Genomic DNA, 21,950 nt, shown 5'->3' with positions numbered 1-21,950 from the left:
AAAATAAAAATCCACTAGACAGGCTGTGGAGCAGCACAGGTAACACACGACAACAGTGCTAAAAAAAAAAAAATAATAAAATAAAAATCAAAATCCACTGGACAGGCTGTGGAGCAGCACAGGTAACACACGACAACAGTGCCAAAAAACAAAACAAAAATCCACTGAACAGGCTGTGGAGCAGCGCAGGTAACACACGACAACAGTGCCAAAAAATAAAATAAAAATCCACTGGACAGGCTGTGGAGCAGCACAGGTAACACACGACAACAGTGGTAAAAAATAAAATAAAAATCCATTGGACAGGCTGTGGAACAGCACAGGTAACGCACGACAACAGTGCTAAAAAATAAAATAAAAATCCACTGAACAGGCTGTGGAGCAGCACAGGTAACGCACGACAACAGTGCTAAAAATAAAATAAAAATCCACTGGACAGGCTGTGGAGCAGCACAGGCAACGCACGACAACAGCGCTAAAATAAAATAAAAATCCACTGAACAGGCTGTGGAGCAGCACAGGTAACGCACGACAACAATGCTAAAACAAAATAAAAATCCACTAGACAGGCTGTGGAGCAGCACAGGTAACGCACAACAACAGTGCTAAAAAATAAAATAAAAATAAAAATCCACTGGACAGGCTGTGGAGCAGCACAGGCAACGCACGACAACAGTGCTAAAACAAATAAAATCCACTAGACAGGCTGTGGAGCAGCACAGGTAACGCACGACAACAGCGCCAAACAAAAATCCACTGGACAGGCTGTGGAGCAGCACAGGTAACACACGACAACAGTGGTAAAAAATAAAATAAAAATCCACTAGACAGGCTGTGGAGCAGCACAGGTAACACACGACAACAGTGCTAAAAAAAAAAAATAAATAAAATAAAAATCAAAATCCACTGGACAGGCTGTGGAGCAGCACAGGTAACGCACGACAACAGTGCCAAAAAATAAAATAAAAATCCACTGAACAGGCTGTGGAGCAGCGCAGGTAACGCACGACAACAGTGCGCACGACAACAGTGCCAAAAAACAAAACAAAAATCCACTGAACAGGCTGTGGAGCAGCGCAGGTAACACACGACAACAGTGCCAAAAAATAAAATAAAAATCCACTGGACAGGCTGTGGAGCAGCACAGGTAACACACGACAACAGTGGTAAAAAATAAAATAAAAATCCACTGGACAGGCTGTGGAACAGCACAGGTAACGCACGACAACAGTGCTAAAAAATAAAATAAAAATCCACTGAACAGGCTGTGGAGCAGCACAGGTAACGCACGACAACAGTGCTAAAAATAAAATAAAAATCCACTGGACAGGCTGTGGAGCAGCACAGGCAACGCACGACAACAGCGCTAAAATAAAATAAAAATCCACTGAACAGGCTGTGGAGCAGCACAGGTAACACATGACAACAGTGCTAAAAAATAAAATAAAAATCCACTGAACAGGCTGTGGAGCAGCACAGGTAACGCACGACAACAGTGCTAAAAAATAAAATAAAAATCCACTGAACAGGCTGTGGAGCAGCACAGGTAACACATGACAACAGTGCTAAAAAATAAAATAAAAATCCACTGAACAGGCTGTGGAGCAGCACAGGTAACGCACGACAACAGTGCTAAAAATAAAATAAAAATCCACTGAACAGGCTGTGGAGCAGCACAGGTAACGCACGACAACAGTGCTAAAAAATAAAATAAAAATCCACTGAACAGGCTGTGGAGCAGCACAGGTAACGCACGACAACAGTGCTAAAAAATAAAATAAAAATCCACTGGACAGGCTGTGGAGCAGCACAGGTAACACACGACAACAGTGCTAAAATAAAATAAAAATCCACTAGGCAAGCTGTGGAGCAGCACGACAACAGTGCTAAAAAATAAAACAAAAATAAAAACGAAAGCGTTAGCAAGCTAGTTAGCCTGCCAACGCTGATGAAGGCCAGCTGATAAAAGAGCTCCGTCGCGATGCTTCGACCGTTAGAGGTCTTCCTTAGGCGTTGGAGCACGGTGAAAAAGTAAAAAAAAAGTAAAAAAGTCTTGAAAAAGACTGTTAATTCAAAGAACTCAAACAGCTCAGTTCAAACAGCTAACAGATACAGCAGAACACCGCTGTGCTCCGGAACAGGAAGTCAACTGATGAAACTCCATCCACCAATCCATCCACAATGGAAATAAGTGTTTTCACTTTCTTGTGTCATCCATGTATTTTTAACTTATTTACAATTATATTATGTACTTACGTTGAACTTACTAAATAAAATCACAGATGCACGCACTCACACTTTTAATATAAAGATGATTTACCACCCCCTGCTGGAATGACGTGTTAGTCCAGAATGTAATCAGCAATGCTGGCTATTATCTGTAGTTTCTCAAAAAATATTTGTCCTATTCCATTCAACCTTGAACCGAAATACATCAGCATACCAAATGGTAAATGTCAGCTGTCCCTAGTCGCACACATGCAGAGCTTTTTGTTTTTCTGCATTCTGCTGCAAGCAGGTGCTTTTAATTTTTACACACACAAATGGTAAATGGACTGCATTTATATAGCGCTTTTCCATCTGCATCAGATGCTCAAAGCGCTTTACAAATAATGCATCACATTCACCCTGATGTCAGGGTGCTGCCACACAGCTATCGGGAGCAATAGGAGATTAAAGACCTTGCCCAAGGGCCCTTAGTGATTTTCTAGTCAGGCTGGAATTTGAACCGAGGATCTTCTGGTCTCAAGCCCAACACCTTAACCACTAGACCATCACCTCCACAAATAGAGACAGTGGTGGAAGACATCCAAAGCAGTACTCTTCTCACTCATGGTAACAACAACTTCACGCTTGACTAAACTGACTAAACCAATTGAACTACAAAAACACAGTAAGTCAATAACACTAACAACACTGTTAAACTAACATGAACCACAATAACGACATTTAAATCCCCATGGTGCATTGCATCACAATGTCCATTGTTTATTGGTTAGCTAAAATTACTAATGCCTCCAAAAATATTAGTCCTTTCAACTTTCTGTTTTTGCAGCATTCATCCTTGACCCAAAATACGTTAGCATACCAAACAGCAAATGTCAGCTGTTCCCAGTTTCTGCGTGATTGAAGCCATTCACATGCATGCTCGCATGCACACAGAAGCAACTTGGCTATTATAATATAAATAATTCATTAACTTATTATTTTTTAAAAAAATCTGCTAATATTTTAACATAATCTCAGCATTTGAGGTGTTGGAAATTACAAAAGTGAGCCTGGTTCTGACCATAGACTGTACATATATACTGGACCATACCTGCATGACGTCACTCAAAGATTTTTCTGTAGAGACCTGGAACAGCCGATATGAAGCCCATGTCTTGGTGTTGCTATGTTGGCAGCAGTGTTGATTCTGGCTATGTCACAATGAACTTATTAATGCATAAAGAGGTGGAATGTGGGTGCCGCTGTGTGAATATTGCAGAAGGGATGTGGCATGTGCAGCTGAGTGTCATCAGCATAGCACTGAAAAACAATTCTGTAGCATAGCAATATGACAAAGAGAGAATGGGAGAGAGCCTAATACAGACCCCTGCAGCATTCCATATTTTACTGGAAGATTTGCAGTAATGTATTAACAGAACCCAATGTTAGGGACAAGTTAAACATTTTCAGCATAGTGGGCCTAATTGTAGCCCAGGGGTCCTGAATCTGTTTAGTTTGTAGGGAGTCAGATAGAGAAGTCTTGCTTTTAGCAGAGTTCACAAGTTGCAACAGCATTCCCACTGCAACGGTGTGAAATTTGGTAAGTCTCAGCTTTGTAGCAGAGATCAGTATCTAGTTGTGGGACTAAAGCATGTTGGGATAATTTTGACAGAATGTCCTGTCTGTAATGTCACATAACTTATTCTGGGTCATTTAGTGAAGGCCTTTTGAAAACTTTAAATTTTCATGTCTTTGTTAGCTACATACCTAATGTTAACACAAGGCAATGATGCAAAAGCTGAATACTTGATTAATCCTTATTGGTGAGCCTAATTGTGAATTGTGTTTTGACACGTCTTTCAATGACCCTGCTATTAATTTGTGTGTGTGTGTGTGTGTTTGCCATGCTATAGTCATATTTTTTGTTCCGTTTTGCATAAATGTCATCATTGCACTTGCTGTCACAGAGTCCAGTTTGACTGACACATTATATTTGTACACCAAATGTGGATAGAGTGAAGGAGATTAAATTGAGGCGTGTAGCAGAAAATCAAGGCTTAGCCTGGACCACAAACTGCTACTCGCGGCCTCCACTTGACTCTATTGGCTGCCGTACGTCACCTGACCGCTGGCTGCTGGTTGTTGCCCTGTGAGCTACAAAACATGGGGAATTTTAGTTGTTTTGTTCTCTCCCCTCACTGCTTTAGGCGTTTATTTCTTTTTAAGAGGCTTGCCTTTCCAGAATACAGCAGCTTGACAACACAGCTGGTGATATAAAGCAACAAATGAAGGCCCAGAACAGGAGGCAGGGTGAGGGCGAGTTCTTTTTGTTGTGTTATCGGACATTGTGCTCAGTGAGACTGGTGCTTTTCTCTGTGGTTTGAGGGCCGTGAGTGTCTGGTGAACAACAGCCAGCTGGCTCAGATTTTTAACAGATCCTGCAGATCCCAGTGGAGTTTACAGTGTGTGCTGTGTATCCATACACTAAAGATCTCCCTCCTTTCTGTCTCTCACAGCAAAGGCTTTGCCTCACCCAGACTGGAGTTGCTGCACAATATTGACCCTCTGTATGTGGACCTCGCTCCATGTAAGTTTCCCAACGTCTGGCTCCCTGACTGCTCTGTGTGCTCATAACTCGTATCTAAACCTGTTTGAATTCTGACATAAATTTGGATATAATAGCTTGTGAAATCCAAACACTGGCTGATCCACCTACACAGATCCATGACTTCACTGCGAAACAAACCCTGCCAGTGAGCTGAGGTCATTCCGGCTCGTTTGTGTAAATCAACTTGTTCTGGAAACTCCGTTTGCATCCTTTTCTTTGGCTTCTTTGTTTTCAGAAACTCCTTGAAGCAAATGAAACATTGAAAATTCAAGAAATGATTCAGACTCCAAACGTGTCCAGAGAATATCACTCACAAAGTATTTTAAAAATCAGTATTAAAGTTTGCAGCCAAACTTGGTGGCAGTCGTACTTCAGCTTTGGGAATTGGGGGGGGCACACTGACGAATGGGCTTATTTCAAGCTGCATGTGCAGTTCAGCCTCTGATTTAGTGCGTTTTTACACGGGGTGTTTCCATAGTTGTCAGTCTAAAGGCAACATTTACGATTAATCATTAGCATGTAAATGTTCATGTCGTAAAAGAAGAACAGGGCAACTTTACAAGCTTTCACTCTTTATGTTTGAACACTCATTGCTGGGAGACAAGCTTCTTCTGGTTGCATTCCAGGTGCAAATTCCTGCTTCTTTTTTCTTCCTCTTTTTCTCCTCAACCTCTCTTTGAGACTGTTTCATCTGTTTTTCTCTCACATTTTGCTCCAGCTTTCTTTAGCTTCTTTTTCTTCTTTAGATGTTTTTCATCTTCACTCGGTTTAGCGGCTTTTTTGATGACTTTGTCTGCTTGGTGTAAATTCTTCTTTCATGTTGCCTTTCAAGTCCCTTCTTCTGTGCTTCTGCTTCCTCTGGATCCCGTCAAAATTGGTCACAGAGGGGTGCCTGAACTTCAGGACAGTGAGGGAGTCTGGACTAATCCCAAGCTTTGAATCAGCACTAATTTTCCCTTCATATCTTCCTTCCCTCTATTTCTCCACTTTCTTTGGGCCTTTTACCTCCAGATCTTTGGATCCAGATGGGGCACAGGATATTTTATTTGAGGTGTGTGTGTCCTGTAGTAAAGCAAAGGATGAATGGAAGAAAAAGATGTGTACAGTGTGGAGCTCAGATCATTCTTCATCCCACCTGCTGACATAATTATATTCACACCTGATCCTGATAAGATTATTGTCTTTTATTCTGGCGGGAGCACAGTAACCATTTTTTAAATGTGTTAACTTCAGTTTGAGGATCCTTCAGTGAAGCACACTCAGCTTCACGCATGTGAGTGCATTTAAGACATCTGCATGTCATTTGTGCCGCTGTCAGTGAAAGAATTCCATGTTGCAGCTTTTATCACGTGGTTTTAAAAATAACACTATGATCAGAACCGTTTGAATTCACCCGTCATGTTGTTTTCAGTCTTTTTCAGTCTGTGAAACAAGCTCCAGAGGGGGGAACAAGCTGTGCTTGTTGTATATGCGAAGAATGTGAGGAACTTGTTTGTTTTTGACTGTCAGGAGACGGACTTCACTTTTAATTCTGAGTAATCAGGACCGTATTGTCAGTTAACCACGGAGGGATCCTTCGAATACCATCATGGCTTGATTTCTGTTTTTCAAAACCTCAACATACATGCGTTGGTACTTTCTATAAGAATAACGTCATTCAGAAATTGCCAGACCTGTTATGAAGAGGGTTTAAGTTTTGCCTTTTAAAACTGTTCAGATCAAAATCATGCCAGTCAGGTCCTTATTATATATTTTTTTTCACTGCACATCTGCAGTAATGGCAGATTGGTGGATTGGATTTGTTTTCACACCTTCACAGGATGTGCTTAGATTCTTGTGTATGATCTTAGGTTTGGTCCCAGTTCCCTTACAGTTTAAACAGACATCCACAGAGCAGCTTTTGTAGGCAGCGCTTGTCCAGTATCCTCCTCATCAGCGATTTGTCTGGGTTTTTTTGGCCAGATTGTCAACTGCCCTCTGTGATCACCTGTCTGCTCTCTGCAGGTCATGGTTGGAACCGTAACTTAACTTTGGCTGAAGAGGTCAGTACAGACTGCTGGGCCAAGTCTGGTTTCAATGTGTCCATTCATGCAGCCATTCGTTCCTCAAACTGGAAGCTGCTGACTGGATACCCAGGTCAGTATCTGCTGTCACCAGCAATGACGTGTTTATTCTGAAGCGGGAGACGTGAGAAGACACACGTTTGCTTCTGGCCTTTACAACTGTCCTTCTTTTAATGTCCTGCAGGTTGTGCTATTTGGTTCCCCCGGCCTGGTTGCAACAGCTCTGAGTCACAGTCCTCCTCCGAGGATCCACTGAAGTCCGTAATGCTGTTTGACATAGAAAAAGATCCAGAGGAGAAGAATGAAGTGTCTGCTCAGTTCCCCAAAGTGGTGGATTATCTCCTCGGTAGGCTTACCCAACTCCAGAGTACGGCAGTGCCAGTAAACTATCCTCCTGATGACCCCAAGTGTGACCCTGGCCCCACTGGAGCCTGGGGGCCCTGGGCTTAGGTGACAATGATGTACTTGTGATTGTTCAAGCAAACTTTTATTTCTTTTTTTCTTATATAATGATTACTCAGTTACAACATTCGAAACTTACTGTTTACAGTCAGAGATCTGTTCTGTGCATCTTCTTGCAATCATGTTCTTCTTAAAGTATTTAACACCCCCTCCTCTTTAAAAAAAAAAAAAAAAAACACAAAACATTTGACCATCACATTTCACCAGAGGCGGCATCCTCTGGTGAAGAAAATTGAAATAATTGCAGACATGTCAAATATTGCAGCTCTGTGAATGGCTGCTTGAGGCTTGTTCCAAAAGATAGTCAATCCCCGTAGAAGACCACATTAAAATGCAACCTTTACAACATAAACTTGTTTACAGCCTTATACAAAAAAACTGTTTTGGTTTGTCGAGGTAGTTTTTCCATTCAGGACAACTTTACTGGGGTGATTTTTTTTTTTTTTTAATATTTAACTCATCAGTTTATTTTAAGCCATGAATTTATGAATAATTGGTGCATGGTTACTTGTAGTGACAATGTGCCAGGTCAAGACAGCCAAAAAAGCAGTGACTGCTAGCTGCTGTGGACTTGACTGTTTCTCTTTTCTGGCTATTTTATTACAAATTTCTGAGCTAATACGAGGTCTATTAGAAAAGTATCCGACCTTATTATTTTTTCAAAAACCATATGGATTTGAAACACGTGTGATTACATCAGACATGCTTGAACCCTCGTGGGCTTGTGAGAGTTTTTTCACGCCTGTTGGTTACGTCATTCGCCTGTGGGCAGTCTTTGAGTGAAGAGTCACCCACCCTCTCGTCGATTTTTCATTGTTTAGGAATGGCTCAGAGACTGCTGCTTTGTTTGATAAAAATTTTTTCAAAAGCTGTAAGGCACAACTGAGTGGACACCATTCGATAAATTCAGCTGGTTTTCGGTAAAAATTTTAAGGGCTGATGAGAGATTTTGGTCTGGTAGTGTCGCTTTAAGGACGGCCCACGGCGCCTGACGGCGATCTGCGCTTCGAGGCGGCAGCGTCTTGCCGTTTCAAGTTGAAAACTTCCACATTTCAGGCTCTGTGGACCCAGGAAGTCGTCAGAGAACAGAGAACTTTCAGAAGAAGTCGGCATGAGTTTATTCGGACATTCCATTGTTAACGGACATTTTGTAATGAAAGAACGTGCGGGCAGAGTCGCATGTCGGGCCGGACCCGACCGCTGGGGGTCGCGACAGGAAAAACACCTCCGTTGGAAACCTTAACAGGCAAGTTGGAACATGCCCAAGCTGTTAAACAATTTCTCAGTTACTCGTTGAAAGCCATCAAAAGCCGCCTGAATTTTACAAATGGTTTTCAACACGGAGGTGTTTTTCCTGTCGCGGCGCACACAAGATTCGCCGAGTCGTCACGGAAACGACTCGGCGAATTTGCGCGCACGTCTTTCATTAAAAAATGTCCTTAAACAGTGGAATGTCCGCATAAAGTCCTCATGCCGGCCTCTTCTGAATCTTCTCTGTTCTCTCACGACGTCCTGGGTGAATTAAGCCTTAAATTAGGATGTTTTCAGGTCGAAACAGGCCGACGACGGCCTGGAAGCGCTGCGCGATGTCCTGCTCTGTGGGAAGTCCTTACAGCGACAGAAACATCCCATAATCTCTCATCAGCTGTTAAACTTTTCACCGAAAACCAGCTAAATTTCTCGAATAGTGTGCACTCGGATATTCCTCGCAGGTCCAGAAAAAATTTTGATAAAGCAACGCGCGCCATCTCGAGCAGCGTGTGAAACAAAGGAATTCAGCCGAGAGGGCGGGACCACATCTCACTCAAGGCCTGCCCACAGGGAAATGACGTCACCGACGCGTGAAAAAACTCACGCATGCGCACGAGGGTTCAAGCATGATTGGTGTAATTGCACATCATTCAAATCCATATAGTTAAAAAAAAATAAAAGTGTCGGTTTCTTATCTAATAGACCTCGTATGGTTTGTGTTTAAGTTAACTGTACTCAGGAACCTTCAAATGAGTCTGTGCTGTAACTTTTCCTTTAAATGAATTCTAGTATTATTATGATGTTAGTGCAATTCACAGCTTTGTCACATTAGCTATGGTGAGTGCCACAGTCATAGTTACCTATTAAGAAAACCACCACCCAGTCTAAAAAATACACCTAAATCAAATACCTGAAAAATTAGCCTGTTAGCCTTAATTTGCTTGGTAACTATAAGATACAGGAATGCGTTCCGGCTTCATTAGTCTCAGCCTGATATGTAAAGACTGTCACTTGCTGTTTTAGGTGTTTGCACTTCATTTATTAAGAATCTGAAGGTCCCTTGCATGTATCAAATACAAACATCTTCAGATTGGCAGGCTATATGTAAGAACCTGTCACTGTGTGATGGTGCACGTTGGATTAAATAACACAGCTATGAAAAGTGATGCGTTGATAACTGTTAAAATTTGTTTTTGACATTTCCTAGCTATGCGACTCTGTTCTGTGGCCCCTAAATGGTTGATGACCGCCATGTGGCTGTAGTGTCATCGCATTTGACATAACCTCATGATGCATATAATGGGCTTCATCTGAACCTCTGTAAGTTATCACTGACTATGTTTACATGCAGCCAATAACCCTTTCATAACCGAAATATTGGCAATAACCCGGTTGCGCACGGCCATGTAAACGCCCGCAAAAACCCGAATATGCTCATATTCCGGTTTTTAAAAACCCGAATAAGACCCCTGGGTTGCTCCTTTTCTAACCCAAATATCAGGTCATATAAACGTGCATCGGGATATCCCCATAGAAAGGAACATTATTTTGTGTTCTGCGTATGTCCTATCCGCAAGGAATCTTGGTCTTTTTAGTACAGCAACTACTTGTATGCGGCGCGTGCAACCCACCGGACACCACAGAAGCAGATGTAAACAGCGCATTGTGTTCTACCGCCTTATCAGGCGGGCCGGTCGCAGCACCGGTTGGCATATCACCGCGATTGCTCTGCCTCCAATGCGCTTACCGTCTGTGGCTCGGTAAACGCCACAACGGACCACTCAAACCGCCCCCCTCTCTTCTGTGCGTAGCTGTGCCAAATCTGGCAACAGGTCCAGAGACGCTTGCTGTTTTGATGCGGAGGCAGCCCGCAGGAGAGAAAAATGAGAAAATGTTAATGCCTGTTTGAGAAAAGTGTGTAGTGAGGGGTTTTACACGAAGCAGGATTTGCACGAACGCCAGATCAAATCAAGCACTGGTGGACGACGTGCGTCACTGTTTAGATGGGGATATTCCAAATGATACCAGTGACCATGTATACAGGAGTAACTCTGTCTGCTTAAGCATGTAAACGGGTTATGCCTAATGATTCAGAAACCAGAATATTGACCTTAACCCAAATATTAACGGCGTGTAAACGTAGTCACTTATTTGACACACAAAGGATTCAGCAAGGAGACTTGGAGAGTTGTCTTAGGCCAGTGGTTCTCACAACTTTGCAGTAAAACCATAAATGAAGGGACCTTGTAGACATCGTGGTTACTGTTGGGTTACAACTCGGACTATCTTTACTGGTCGGTAAGTTTTCTGAGGAAATATCCTTTGTGAGTCTCACAACGAGGGCATGTATGTAATCTGCAAAGTGACAGTCACTCAACCTTTACTCACAGATAAAGGCACCCAAGTCACAAACTTCCACAACCCCATCCAACACCGAACACATTGAACAGAGTAGGACCCACAACACATCCCTGGTGAGCACCAGAATTTATTGAAAAGACCTCTGAGTCTGACCAGTGCTGATATTGACTTTTTAGAGGGCTGGTTCTGATCTCAAACAATTTTATTTATTTATTTATTTTTGGAAGTCTTGCCAATTCTCAGTGAGCAACTGATTCAGACACTTTGTTCAAATCTACATGGAGCGCTGACTACATTCATGCTTGTGTTCAGTGAGCAGCAAGTCGCTGGAACTGAGCCCTGTTGAAATAAGTCTTACCTGACACGGAGGGCAGTTTAATACCACTGTAGTTGTTGTAGTCCAGGTGATCACCCTTTCCTTTTCAGAGGGTCAAGTGCACTTTTTTTTTAAACTGTTGATATTTTTTTCCTCTCACTGGAAAGCAGTTAATGTAGTCTTTTTTATAGACAATAAAAGGTTAATGTTAGAATTTGGAAACTCAAAACCATATTTTTCACCATACCAGTTTTTCATAAAGTTTTAATTAGCTGTTAAGAATATTATTTAACTAATTTATTTACGAAACAAATACATTTAAAAGAAAATTTCTCAGTCATGCAGTGGGGGGGCGGGGGGCGGATAAGCTTGGGTTACAACTGTAATGTCACTGAAGTTGTGTGGAAGCTGAGATTTATGGAATTCCTTTCTTCTATTTGTATGGTTATTTATTCTGTGTTGTAAATGTTTCTCTTTGATAACTGTACTTCCCCCCCAAACTTTAAGCAGTAAACTAAAAGTTTATAGTATTGCGTCTTGGGAAGACATTATTTCACATGTATATGAACAGTTGGAATCATCTTAACATGACTAAATATGATGCACAGCCTAAAAAAAAGAACTTCCAAAGGGAAAATCCAAGTGAGAGAAACTTCATTTTCTTAATAGATATACCCTCTATGACCTTTGACCCCTGTCGTTTCACCTCCCCCTGCCAGCAACACGCAGACTGCCACAGGAAACGCTCCCTGCAGAGGGTGGGCGGAGCTGCCCTAATGTGGGCTGTGACCTTTAACCTGCTGTGTGAAGTGATTGGCAGCCGAGTCAGACAAGCAACACTGTGTACGAGGGAGAAATAGTGCAGCTGGACAACTGTTTGGCAACAGCAGCTTGGTTATGTCAATGAATCACATTTTGCCACAATGGAGGAGGTTTTGGTGGGGTGGGGGGAAGCAGCTGTAAAATGTGTTGCCATGGTAACTAAAACTCAGTTGATGTTTTTCATGTTTTAGTGTGGTCTGTGAGGGTAAAAATCCTTCAGCTCAACTCTTTCAATGCAAATCACAGTGAAAAACTTATTTTTTTTACGTCGACCTTGACCTCAATGATTGACCTTTTTGTTGGACATCAGAGTCAAAAATCTGAATTTTGACACTTGACCCCAATAACTATCATCCACATATCAAGTCATTGTGTTTCCGTTAAAGGTGTTAATATTTGGAATAAGTGCCCTGATAACATTAAATCACTCTGTAACTTGGTTGGCTTTAAAAGGCTCTATAAAAATGATTTAATTACTTGTTATAGCGTGATGAATTAGGTTTATGGATTTTGTTTGGTTTTGGTGCACTGCTGTTTGCATGTTTGTGTCTTAAAATTTCAGTTCAGTGATTAATTTATATTTTGTATTAGTTATCATGGGTATATGTATATTTTTGTATACTTTTTTGGTTAAAGGGGTGGGCGTTTACAAGCTTTTGCTTTTGCCTACACCCTTTCAGGCAAATGGGTGCGTTGTTAATTTGTTTTCTTTGAGTTTTACTTGTTGTTTTGAGATTGTGTGCTGAATAAATTCTTTCATTCATTCAAGTGTGATGGAAATTGCTCAAAGAACCTGGGAGGAGTAGGGGAACAAACAGAAGGAACCAAAACTTTGGCCGTTGACCTCAGTGACCAAAACACATGCTTTAAGAGCAATTCTGAGGTTGAGCATCATCAACATATGAAGTGTGATGGAACTCGACCAACGGACGCTGGAGGAGTAGGGGAACAAACAAACATTTATCAAAGGATTGTACATTTATGTCGGGGCATGTGTTTGTAGAAAGGGGTGGAGCTAGTTATGTCACTCATCCAGAAAAAGCAGACGACTGTCATGTGACCAAATTGGTTAAAGTAACCCTTAGCGTGTGACAATACAGTAATCATAATGACCAGTGCACCAAAGCTAACATGCACCCGTCTCTACTTGACTTGGATTTTTCACCTGATGGTCAGTTTTCAAGCAAGATTCTATCATTTTCTGTTTTCAGACTGGAGTGGAAGGAACACTGGAATAACAAAAACCTGTGTATAGAATGGGACGAATGCAAGCAGCTGGTAAACTTAAACAATTTATTTCCCCAACATAAAACAGAGGTTAGAAATTTGTCACAAACTTGTCCTGTTAGCTTTACGCTACAATCCAAACTACATTTCAAGATGACGGGAGATTTGTTTAATTACACGTCGCCGTCGCTTTTCCATTTACCTTGAAGCCAGGGTTTGTCAGCTGAGCTGCAGACCACGTTTTGAGGCACAAAGGCCTGTTATTGAGGCACGGAGGCCTGTGGTCGACTGCTCCCCCTGAGGAGTTTTTCCGTCTCCCCCTCGCTTGTCATTACAGCGCGGTAAGCCTCTGCAATGTCACTACTCATCTCCTGCTCGTACTTTTACAAAGCAGTTTCGGTGTCTCTGCACTTTGATTGTCACGTGTGACAAACTTGACTCCTCTCTGATTTGGGTTCTGCTGAGCCAGCGCTGTGATTGGCTGGTTGTGAGGTGGACGAGACCCCTCAGGGCTCGTTGTTGTTGTTGTTTCAGCTGGGACACAGCGACATGCCTTCAGCGTGATGTCCCTGAAAAATATGACTGTTCAGAGATATGACCGATGGATTTTCACGGTGACACGTGGGACACGTCGGAAGCCATCCTTGATTTCTCTTTGCTGCGTCTGCAAGGACAACTGGTGAAAGTCTCCACTCTGCCGCTCACACTGAATGTGGAGAACAGGAATTCCAAACAAGATTGTGTCTGTCTGTGTTGCCTCCCTGTGAAAACAATTCAAACTGTATTGACCAGTGCAGGAATGTGATAAATCTTCAGCCTGGAGAAAGGGGGGGGTGTCCCACAGCTCATCACACCTAATAAAATTTAAGAACAAAACACCCAAGTAGACACAGGGCAGGGGGCCACCACACAGCATGAAGTGATAAAAAAGTCTGCAGATCACATTTGTAAATATGATAAAGGTTGGAAGACTTCAGATAATGTCACAAATGGCATGCTGAATGATGACGAGCAAAGTAACTATGAGAGAGGCTCCTAATATAATTAAAATACTGACAAAATAATATTGGGGGGTGACCCAGTAAGATTTCTTTTCATGGGGCCTAAAATCCCTGGCAGCGCCCCTGGCTGTAACTGCATTGATTTTCCCATATTCACATCTTGGAAAAATCTTGTAGTACAATTTCAGACACCTTAAAGTGGGCCGGACCATTTCTTAACCTGAGGGCTCATTTATGGTTGACCTTAAATGTGAATATGGTCAGAGACGAGCTTTTTGTCTGCACCGTTCATACATTTAATCGATATTTATGTCCTTTTTCTACTGGCAAAACAGAGTAGTTCCGCCAGTAAAGGTGAGGGCAGTGCAGCCAAAGTTCAACCAAAACACAAAACAAAGGTATGGCGCATCCAGAAAGTATTCACAGTGCTTCACTTTTTCTACATTTTATGTTACAGCCTTATTCCAAAATGGAGAGAATTAATTTTTTTTCTCTCAATTCTACTCACAACACCCCATAATGACAACATGAAAAAAAGTTGAAATTTTTGCAAATTTGCTAAAAATAATAACCATTAAGAAAATCCCATATACATAGGTATTTATACCCTTTGCTCAATACTTTGTTGATGCACCTTTGGCAGCAATTACAACCTGAAGTCTTCTTGAATATGATGCCACAAGCTTGGTGCACCTATCTTTGGACAGTTTGGCCCATTCCTCTTTGCAGCACCTCTCAAGCTCAAACTCTTGACTTCATGCCTGGTTTGTGCTCTGACATTTTTTATTTCTTTTCTCTGATCTGTTTGTTATTTTTCTTAGTTCATTGGTTTTGGTTTGTTTATTCTCTTGCTGTGTTTTTCTGTTTGGGTCTGTCTGTCTCTACTTCTCTTGTCTGTCTCTTGGTGATGGGTGTTTCCCTCTTTCTGGCCACACCCTTTTTCTGGTGCTTTCCATGCACACCTGTTCCTGATTTGCTGATTATCACCTGGGGTTATATAAGATCACTGGGTGTGTTCGCTCTTTACCAGATTGTTGTGCCTTGTCCCTTCATTCCAGCTCTGTACCTGCGTTCCATAGTCCTGCTTGCCTCCTTGTGTGTTCCTGACCTCCAGCCTGTTGCAGTGACCACACCTTTTTGCCTGATGATTTTGTACTGCTGCTTTTTCTTGACTTGCCTATTCATGTACCGACTTCTGCTATCCTCACCAGTAAAGCCTATTAATAACCAGAGCTGTTTGTTTGAGCCATGCATTTGTGTCCAGCAATTCTTGACCATCCAGCCTGATAGGGACCTTATATGTAGACAGGTGTGTGTCTTTCCAAATCATATCCTATCAACTGAATTAACCCCAGGTGGACTCCAGTTAAGCTGTAGAAACATATCAAAGATGATCAGTGGAAACAGGATCCACCTGAGCTCAATTTTGAGTTTCATGGCAAAGGCTGTGGATACTTATGTACTTGTGATTTCTTTTTTCTTTTTTTTTTTTTTTTTTTTTTTTATAAATTTACAAAACAAACCTTTTTCACATTGTCATTATGGGGTATTGTGTGTAGAATTTTGAGGGGGAAAAAAAGAATTTCATCTATTTTGGAATAACACTAACATAACAAAATGTGGTAAACGTGAAGCGCTGTGAATACTTTCTGGATGCACTATACGTGAAGAAGGCCATCGACAATGGCAGAATGTTTTGACAACAGTGTTTTATATATAATCTTGTGAAGTTTATAATGGCTACCTACCCTGTATTTAGACTAGGTTAGATTCTCATGGCACGGTGGCTCATTGGTTAGCTCTGTTTTCTCACAACAAGAAGGTCCTGGGATCATTTCCCACCTGGTCCTTTCTGTGTGGAGTTTGAGTGGGTTTCCTCCACGTACTCCCGACTTCCTCCCACTTCCAAAGACATGCAGGTTTGGTGGATTGGACACTTTAATTTGGCCGTACGTGACCCTGTGATATTCTGGTGTCCTGTCCAGAGTGTACCCTGACTGTTGCCCTATGACTGATTTTCCACAAAATGCATGTTCCTTCACCGGTTCCGGAAAGTCAGTGTCACAAATAAAACATATTTAATCAAAGTCAGAGTTACACACATGCATTCTGCCAAATAAAAGTATAGATTTGATGTTTTCTTTTAGTAGCAGCTATGAAATTGTGATCGACGAAGCCATAGGGGGAAAATTGTGTTCAGTCTCTCTGGTCACAGCCACTGAAACTTTGACCTCCTTCATCGTTGCTGTGAGTGTTTTTTGAGGCTCTGTTCACTCTTTGTGCTGCGTAACTCACTTTTTAAGGAAGGCCAACTTGAGGCAGATTTCCTGCAGTCCTTCAACAGCACTTGAAGCTGATAAAGCATCCTTATCTTTTTGACATGATTTGGAGGGAGAAAAAAAAAATCTAAATTCAATCTAGTCAAAACTATATTTGTTGGATACAATCACTTTGTATTGTGCTTGTGTTCTGCTGCACACAAGGTCACTCTGAGTAACAATGATGCCAGGAACTGGATGCTTGAAATCAGGGCTGTTATTATCACAAATACAACCCCTGGCAAAAATTATGGACTCACCGGCCTCGGAGGATGTTCATTCAGTTGTTTAATTTTATAGAAAAAAGCAGATCACAGACATGACACAAAACTAAAGTCAATTCAAATGGCAACTTTCTGGCTTTAAGAAACTATAAGAAATCAAGAAAAAAAGATTGTGGCAGTCAGTAACAGTTACTTTTTTAGACCAAGCAGAGGGAAAAAAATATGGACTCACTCAATTCTGAGGAATAAATTATGGAATCACCCTGTAAATTTTCATCCCCCAAAACTAACACCTGCATCAAATCAGATCTGCTCGTTGACACTGACCGTATGCCATGACATTGACCCTATGTGTCTTTTTGCAAGGAATGTTTTCACAGTTTTTGCTCTATGGCAAGATGCATTATCATCTTGAAAAATGATTTCATCATCCCCAAACATCCTTTCAATTGATGGGATAAGAAAAGTGTCCAAAATATCAACGTAAACTTGTGCATTTATTGATGATGTAATGACAGCCATCTCCCCAGTGCCTTTACCTGACATGCAGCCCCATATCATCAATGACTGTGGAAATTTACGTTCTCTTCAGGCAGTCATCTTTATAAATCTCATTGGAACGGCACCAAACAAAAGTTCCAGCATCATCACCTTGCCCAATGCAGATTTGAGATTCATCACTGAATATGACTTTCATCCAGTCATCCACAGTCCACGATTGCTTTTCCTTAGCCCATTGTAACCTTGTTTTTTTGTTTAGGTGTTAATGATGGCTTTCGTTTAGCTTTTCTGTATGTAAATCCCATTTCCTTTAGGCGGTTTCTTACAGTTCGGTCACAGACATTGACTCCAGTTTCCTCCCATTCATTCCTCATTTCTTTTGTTGTGTATTTTGGATTTTTAAGACATATTGCTTTAAGTTTTCTGTCTTGACGCTTTGAAGTCTTCCTTGGTCTACCAGTATGTTTGCCTTTAACAACGTTCCCATGTTGTTTGTATTTGGTCCAGAGTTTAGACACAGCTGACTGTGAACAACCAACATCTTTTGCAACATTGCGTGATGATTTACCCTCTTTTAAGAGTTTGATAATCCTCTCCTTTGTTTCAATTGACATCTCTCGTGTTGGAGCCATGATTCATGTCAGTCCACTTGGTGAAACAGCTCTCCAAGGTGTGATCACTCCTTTTTAGATGCAGACTGAGCAGATCTGATTTGATGCAGGTGTTATTTTTTGGGATGAAAATTTACAGGGTGATTCCATAATTTATTCCTCAGAATTGAGTGATTCCATATTTATTTCCTCTGCTTGGTCTAAAAAAGTAACCGTTACTGACTGCCACAAATTTTTTTCTTGATTTCTTAGTGTTTCTTAAAGCCAGAAAGTTGCCATTTGAAATGACTTTAGTTTTGTGTCATGTCTGTGATCTGCTTTTTTTCTACAAAATTAAACAACTGAATGAACATCCTCCAAGGCCAGTGATTCCATAATTTTTGCCAGGGGTTGTAACTGCCAAGTTGTGTGCCAAAAACTCAACTAAGTCATGTGACTTCATATGCTTTTCTACTACATTTAAAGCTGCAGTGTGTATGATTTAGTGCCATCTAGTGGATTCACGCTCCCTTGCCATCTCGTGATAAACAATATGTATGATCCTCAATTTCACAAAAATGAGGATTCTCGAACTTGTTATCCAGTACTAGCAATCACTAGACAGTGGATAGAATAGAATAGACGTTTATTGTCATTGCATTTCTGCAATGAAATTCTGGTGGCACTTTCCAAACTATACACAAAAACAGCAGCAGCTTTAAAAACAATGAACAGCTTCACAGGATGACGATACCTTTTTAAAATGCCAAAAAAAGTGTTTAAATTTTTTTTTTTAAAGGAGCTTCATGCTTAGTGAGGTAGGATAGTTTTAGATATGTAAACAGATTATATTATTAATCGCACATGTTGATATCAGTGAGTGAATGTGTTTGTTGGAGGGGGCCAGGGAGGATGGTGATGGAGGCTACAGCTCTGGGAAAAAAAGCTGTTCCTTAGCCTATTAGTCTGTGTCCTTATAGTGTGGTACCTCGTCACCGACGGCAGAGGACCAAACAGGGAATGTCCTGCGTGGCTGGTGTGCTTGCAGGTGGCCCGTGCTATCCTCTGCAAGCGCTCAACATACACAGAGTCTAAGTCCAAGAGCTCAGTTCCTACGATCCTCAGTGCTGTCTTCACCAGCGGGACAGATCCTTTCTGTTTTTTGCCATGCAGCTGCTGTACCATACTGTGCAGCCCTGGCTGATTTGACCACTGAGTGGTCTTCTTTTTTCTTCAGTCTTGTGGCTGCACTGCAACATACAAAAGACAGAGTAAGTGAGTCCCTTTTGGGCTACTGTATGAAAATGACGGTGCAACATGGAAAAACAGTAGTTCGTTGTTGCAGGTAATTAATTATACACTAATGCACAGTTGCTTATGAATGCTATATTCCATTTCTGCTAAGAAACACCCCTGAATCCTTGACGGCGTGTCTTTAAGCCTCTTCTAACTAACCAAGGTGCACAATTACGAGTGTGTGAAGGTCATGTTACCAGTTGTTGCCATCAAGTCGCAACAGTCCAAAAATAGTCCATAAGCACATGTACAGCACTGCTGTGCAAAATTTACATGAAGAAAAGCTGTTGCTGTCCTTTATTTGAGCATACTGTAGAAATTAAGTCGGACAAAATGAGGAAAGACTATTTCTCCAGTCTAACATGCATGGGGTGTCCTTTATTCACACAAAAGTAAAACTCAAAACTTTCCAGGCACACAAACCTGTGTAGTGCTCGGCCCGGCTTCCTACCCCGCAGGGGGCTTGGCAGTGAAACACAAAGGGCTGGACCAGCTAATTACATAAACAGCAGGTGCAGACGGTTGTCTGTGATTGGCACAATGCAGTGAGTGATCAAAATTTGCATACACATTATTTAGACATCTTTGGAACCAGTTAATAGAACATCGCCTGGCAGGGGACCTCCAAAGAAAACAGATGAGTGCCTTAGCTCATGTCTGCTCACCTTGAGTGGCATTTACGTGTGAACAGGTTTAACCTAGAGTGGGCCACTGCAGAGGTCTGACTTGATGAATTATGTCCGAACAGTATGTTGCATGTGCACGTGCGCTACAATATGTACATATTTATTTGTCAACAACAGAAGGCTGGCTGGCTGGTGGTGTGTATACATGGACATGTCTGGAAATAATGCTAAATATGGCCTTCTGCTACATACAGTAACATTTAAATGTTCAGTCATCTTTTATCTGAAACTTTGTTCCAGCTCACCCATCTTTGATCATGCTACTGATCTTTGATCATGATCTCAAAAAAATTCAACTCTGTTCACTGATCTTTCATCTGAAACTTTGATCCAGATTGCCCATCTTTGGTCACATTCCTGATCTTTGATCTTTAAACTTTAACCCTGATCACTCATCTTTGATCCTGCTTAGTCATCTGATCGCATTCCCCACCTTTGACTTTAATCCGATTGTTGATCGCTTTGATCAGGATAAAAGTAATCATCACAGCCTCCTGAGCTGTGATCCTGATCTTTGAGATCATTGATTAAATACAGGACCATGATCAAAAGGCTCAGGATCAATAATCAAAGGCATGATCTTCCCATTGAGATAGATTTGATCATGATCACTAAATGTCAACCATTTGATCGTGATCCTTCATCCGCATTACTTATCTGATCAGATTCCCAACCTTTGGCATTGATCCTGATTATTGATCAGGATAGAAGGAATCAGGATTGAGCTTTTTTTTTTTTCTACAGGTTAATTGATTAAATACTCGGAATACTTCCTCTTGGGTTGATCTGCACCTAAATGTCAAGGCTTCTTTTTTGACCAAAGTCCAAACTCTTCATCAAGTTTCATTGAAATCAGTTCGTATACTTTTAAGAATTCTTGCTGACAAACAGACAAAAGGCAACAAAACAATAACCTCCCTGGTGGAGACAAAACTCGCCTTTAATAAGCAGACGTGGCAACACCTGGCTGTTGAGTTTTCAGGTTTTAGTAGTTTGGTTTTTGGTTTTCGTGCTGCGAAGAGGCGGTGACTGCAGGCTGGAGGGGCGGGGCTAAGACAGGAGCCACTCCCCCTTTGAGCCATTCATTCTTCTGCGGTCCGCGGAGAGAAACGTGGAGGATGAAGACTCACTGAGAACAAAATAAAGCCAGGATTCAGACTCAGACCACAACATTTCGTCGCATTTTGAGGCTTCGCTTCAAATCCTTAATAGCCCGTAAGTAACTTCACTTATACGACTGTGAGAGAGAACAAAAATCTCTCTTTACTACTAATTTGTTCAACAATAGAGACTGTCCGTTTGTGAAATCACTAGGCTTCCTTCTCAAAATTTGACCAACAAAATGCAACACAAGTGTTTTCACCTTTCTACTTGTTTTCTTTTTCGATTCAAAGGGAAACTTGGCTCGAAACCCGAGCAGACTGATGCTTTTCTACTTATTTAACCCTCAATACTGTTTCTTAAAGTACAACAAAAATAAATGCAAGAAAGCATTCGAAGCCCTTTTGTAAATGCAAATAATAAAATTACAAGATTAAGAAATGTAGGCATGCAATTAGATTTTGACGTTGTGTGTCAGTTTGGCATAAAGAGCCATAACAGAGGTGTGAAACTGGAGGCTCGTGGGCCTGATGTGGCCCAAAAGTCATGACATTATGGTCCACAGCATAACTGACAATTTACAGATATGGGTCAGCATTTGTGACTGTTTTCTTATAGGCGGTGCCTATCTGTACGTAGCTGTATTTGTATAGTGAAATTCTGTTGATAACTGGGGTCGTCTGGGTACTTTTGTACATTTGGGCCTCGCAAACCAGGTCTTGCTGTGAAAACAAAGCAGTTAGTTTATTGGAAAAATGAGCAGTTGCAAGGAAAAATGTCTTTGTAATCATGGTGAAAAGTTGTGAACCAGTATTTTGCACCTCACATTACCTGGACAAGACAGTAAAGATATTTCTTCAAGTTTCCATCTAGATGAGGATCACCAGAATGCCATAATCTGTGGCTCAGCAGAGG

At 41.4% G+C, this 21,950-nt stretch overlaps 3 protein-coding genes across 4 annotated transcripts in view; all 3 read left to right on the top strand.

The window, feature by feature from the left end:
• arsb (arylsulfatase B) overlaps positions 1–17,239 on the top strand; it is a 38,553-nt gene extending 21,314 nt beyond the window's left edge. Inside the window, exons 6-10 of one of the 2 annotated variants that reach the window (XR_004566179.1) lie at positions 4,725–4,795; positions 6,821–6,952; positions 7,064–7,731; positions 9,425–9,429; positions 17,228–17,239. Coding sequence is in view for 1 of the 2 variants with exons in the window: in XM_034193010.1 (XP_034048901.1) it covers positions 4,725–4,795; positions 6,821–6,952; positions 7,064–7,329 (469 nt within the window). In the remaining variant the exon portion in view is untranslated. Of the gene's footprint in view, positions 1–4,724; positions 4,796–6,820; positions 6,953–7,063; positions 7,942–9,424; positions 9,430–17,227 lie in introns of those variants that run through there. The other variant, XM_034193010.1, reaches the window with a different exon arrangement.
• Positions 17,240–21,034: 3,795 nt separating this feature from the next.
• Positions 21,035–21,950, top strand: part of LOC117530039 (LHFPL tetraspan subfamily member 2a protein-like) — a 73,498-nt gene continuing 72,582 nt past the window's right edge. The window contains exon 1 of the mRNA XM_034192976.1: positions 21,035–21,149. The gene's annotated coding sequence lies outside the window, so the exon portion shown is untranslated. The remainder of the gene's footprint in view (positions 21,150–21,950) is intronic.
• LOC117530076 (LHFPL tetraspan subfamily member 2a protein) overlaps positions 21,037–21,950 on the top strand; it is a 120,396-nt gene continuing 119,482 nt past the window's right edge. Inside the window, exon 1 of the mRNA XM_034193013.1 lies at positions 21,037–21,149. The gene's annotated coding sequence lies outside the window, so the exon portion shown is untranslated. The remainder of the gene's footprint in view (positions 21,150–21,950) is intronic.

This window comes from Thalassophryne amazonica, chromosome 17, assembly GCF_902500255.1.
Source record: "Thalassophryne amazonica chromosome 17, fThaAma1.1, whole genome shotgun sequence".
Lineage (NCBI taxonomy): Eukaryota > Metazoa > Chordata > Actinopteri > Batrachoidiformes > Batrachoididae > Thalassophryne > Thalassophryne amazonica.
This window is presented reverse-complemented; position numbering and strand designations above follow the sequence as displayed.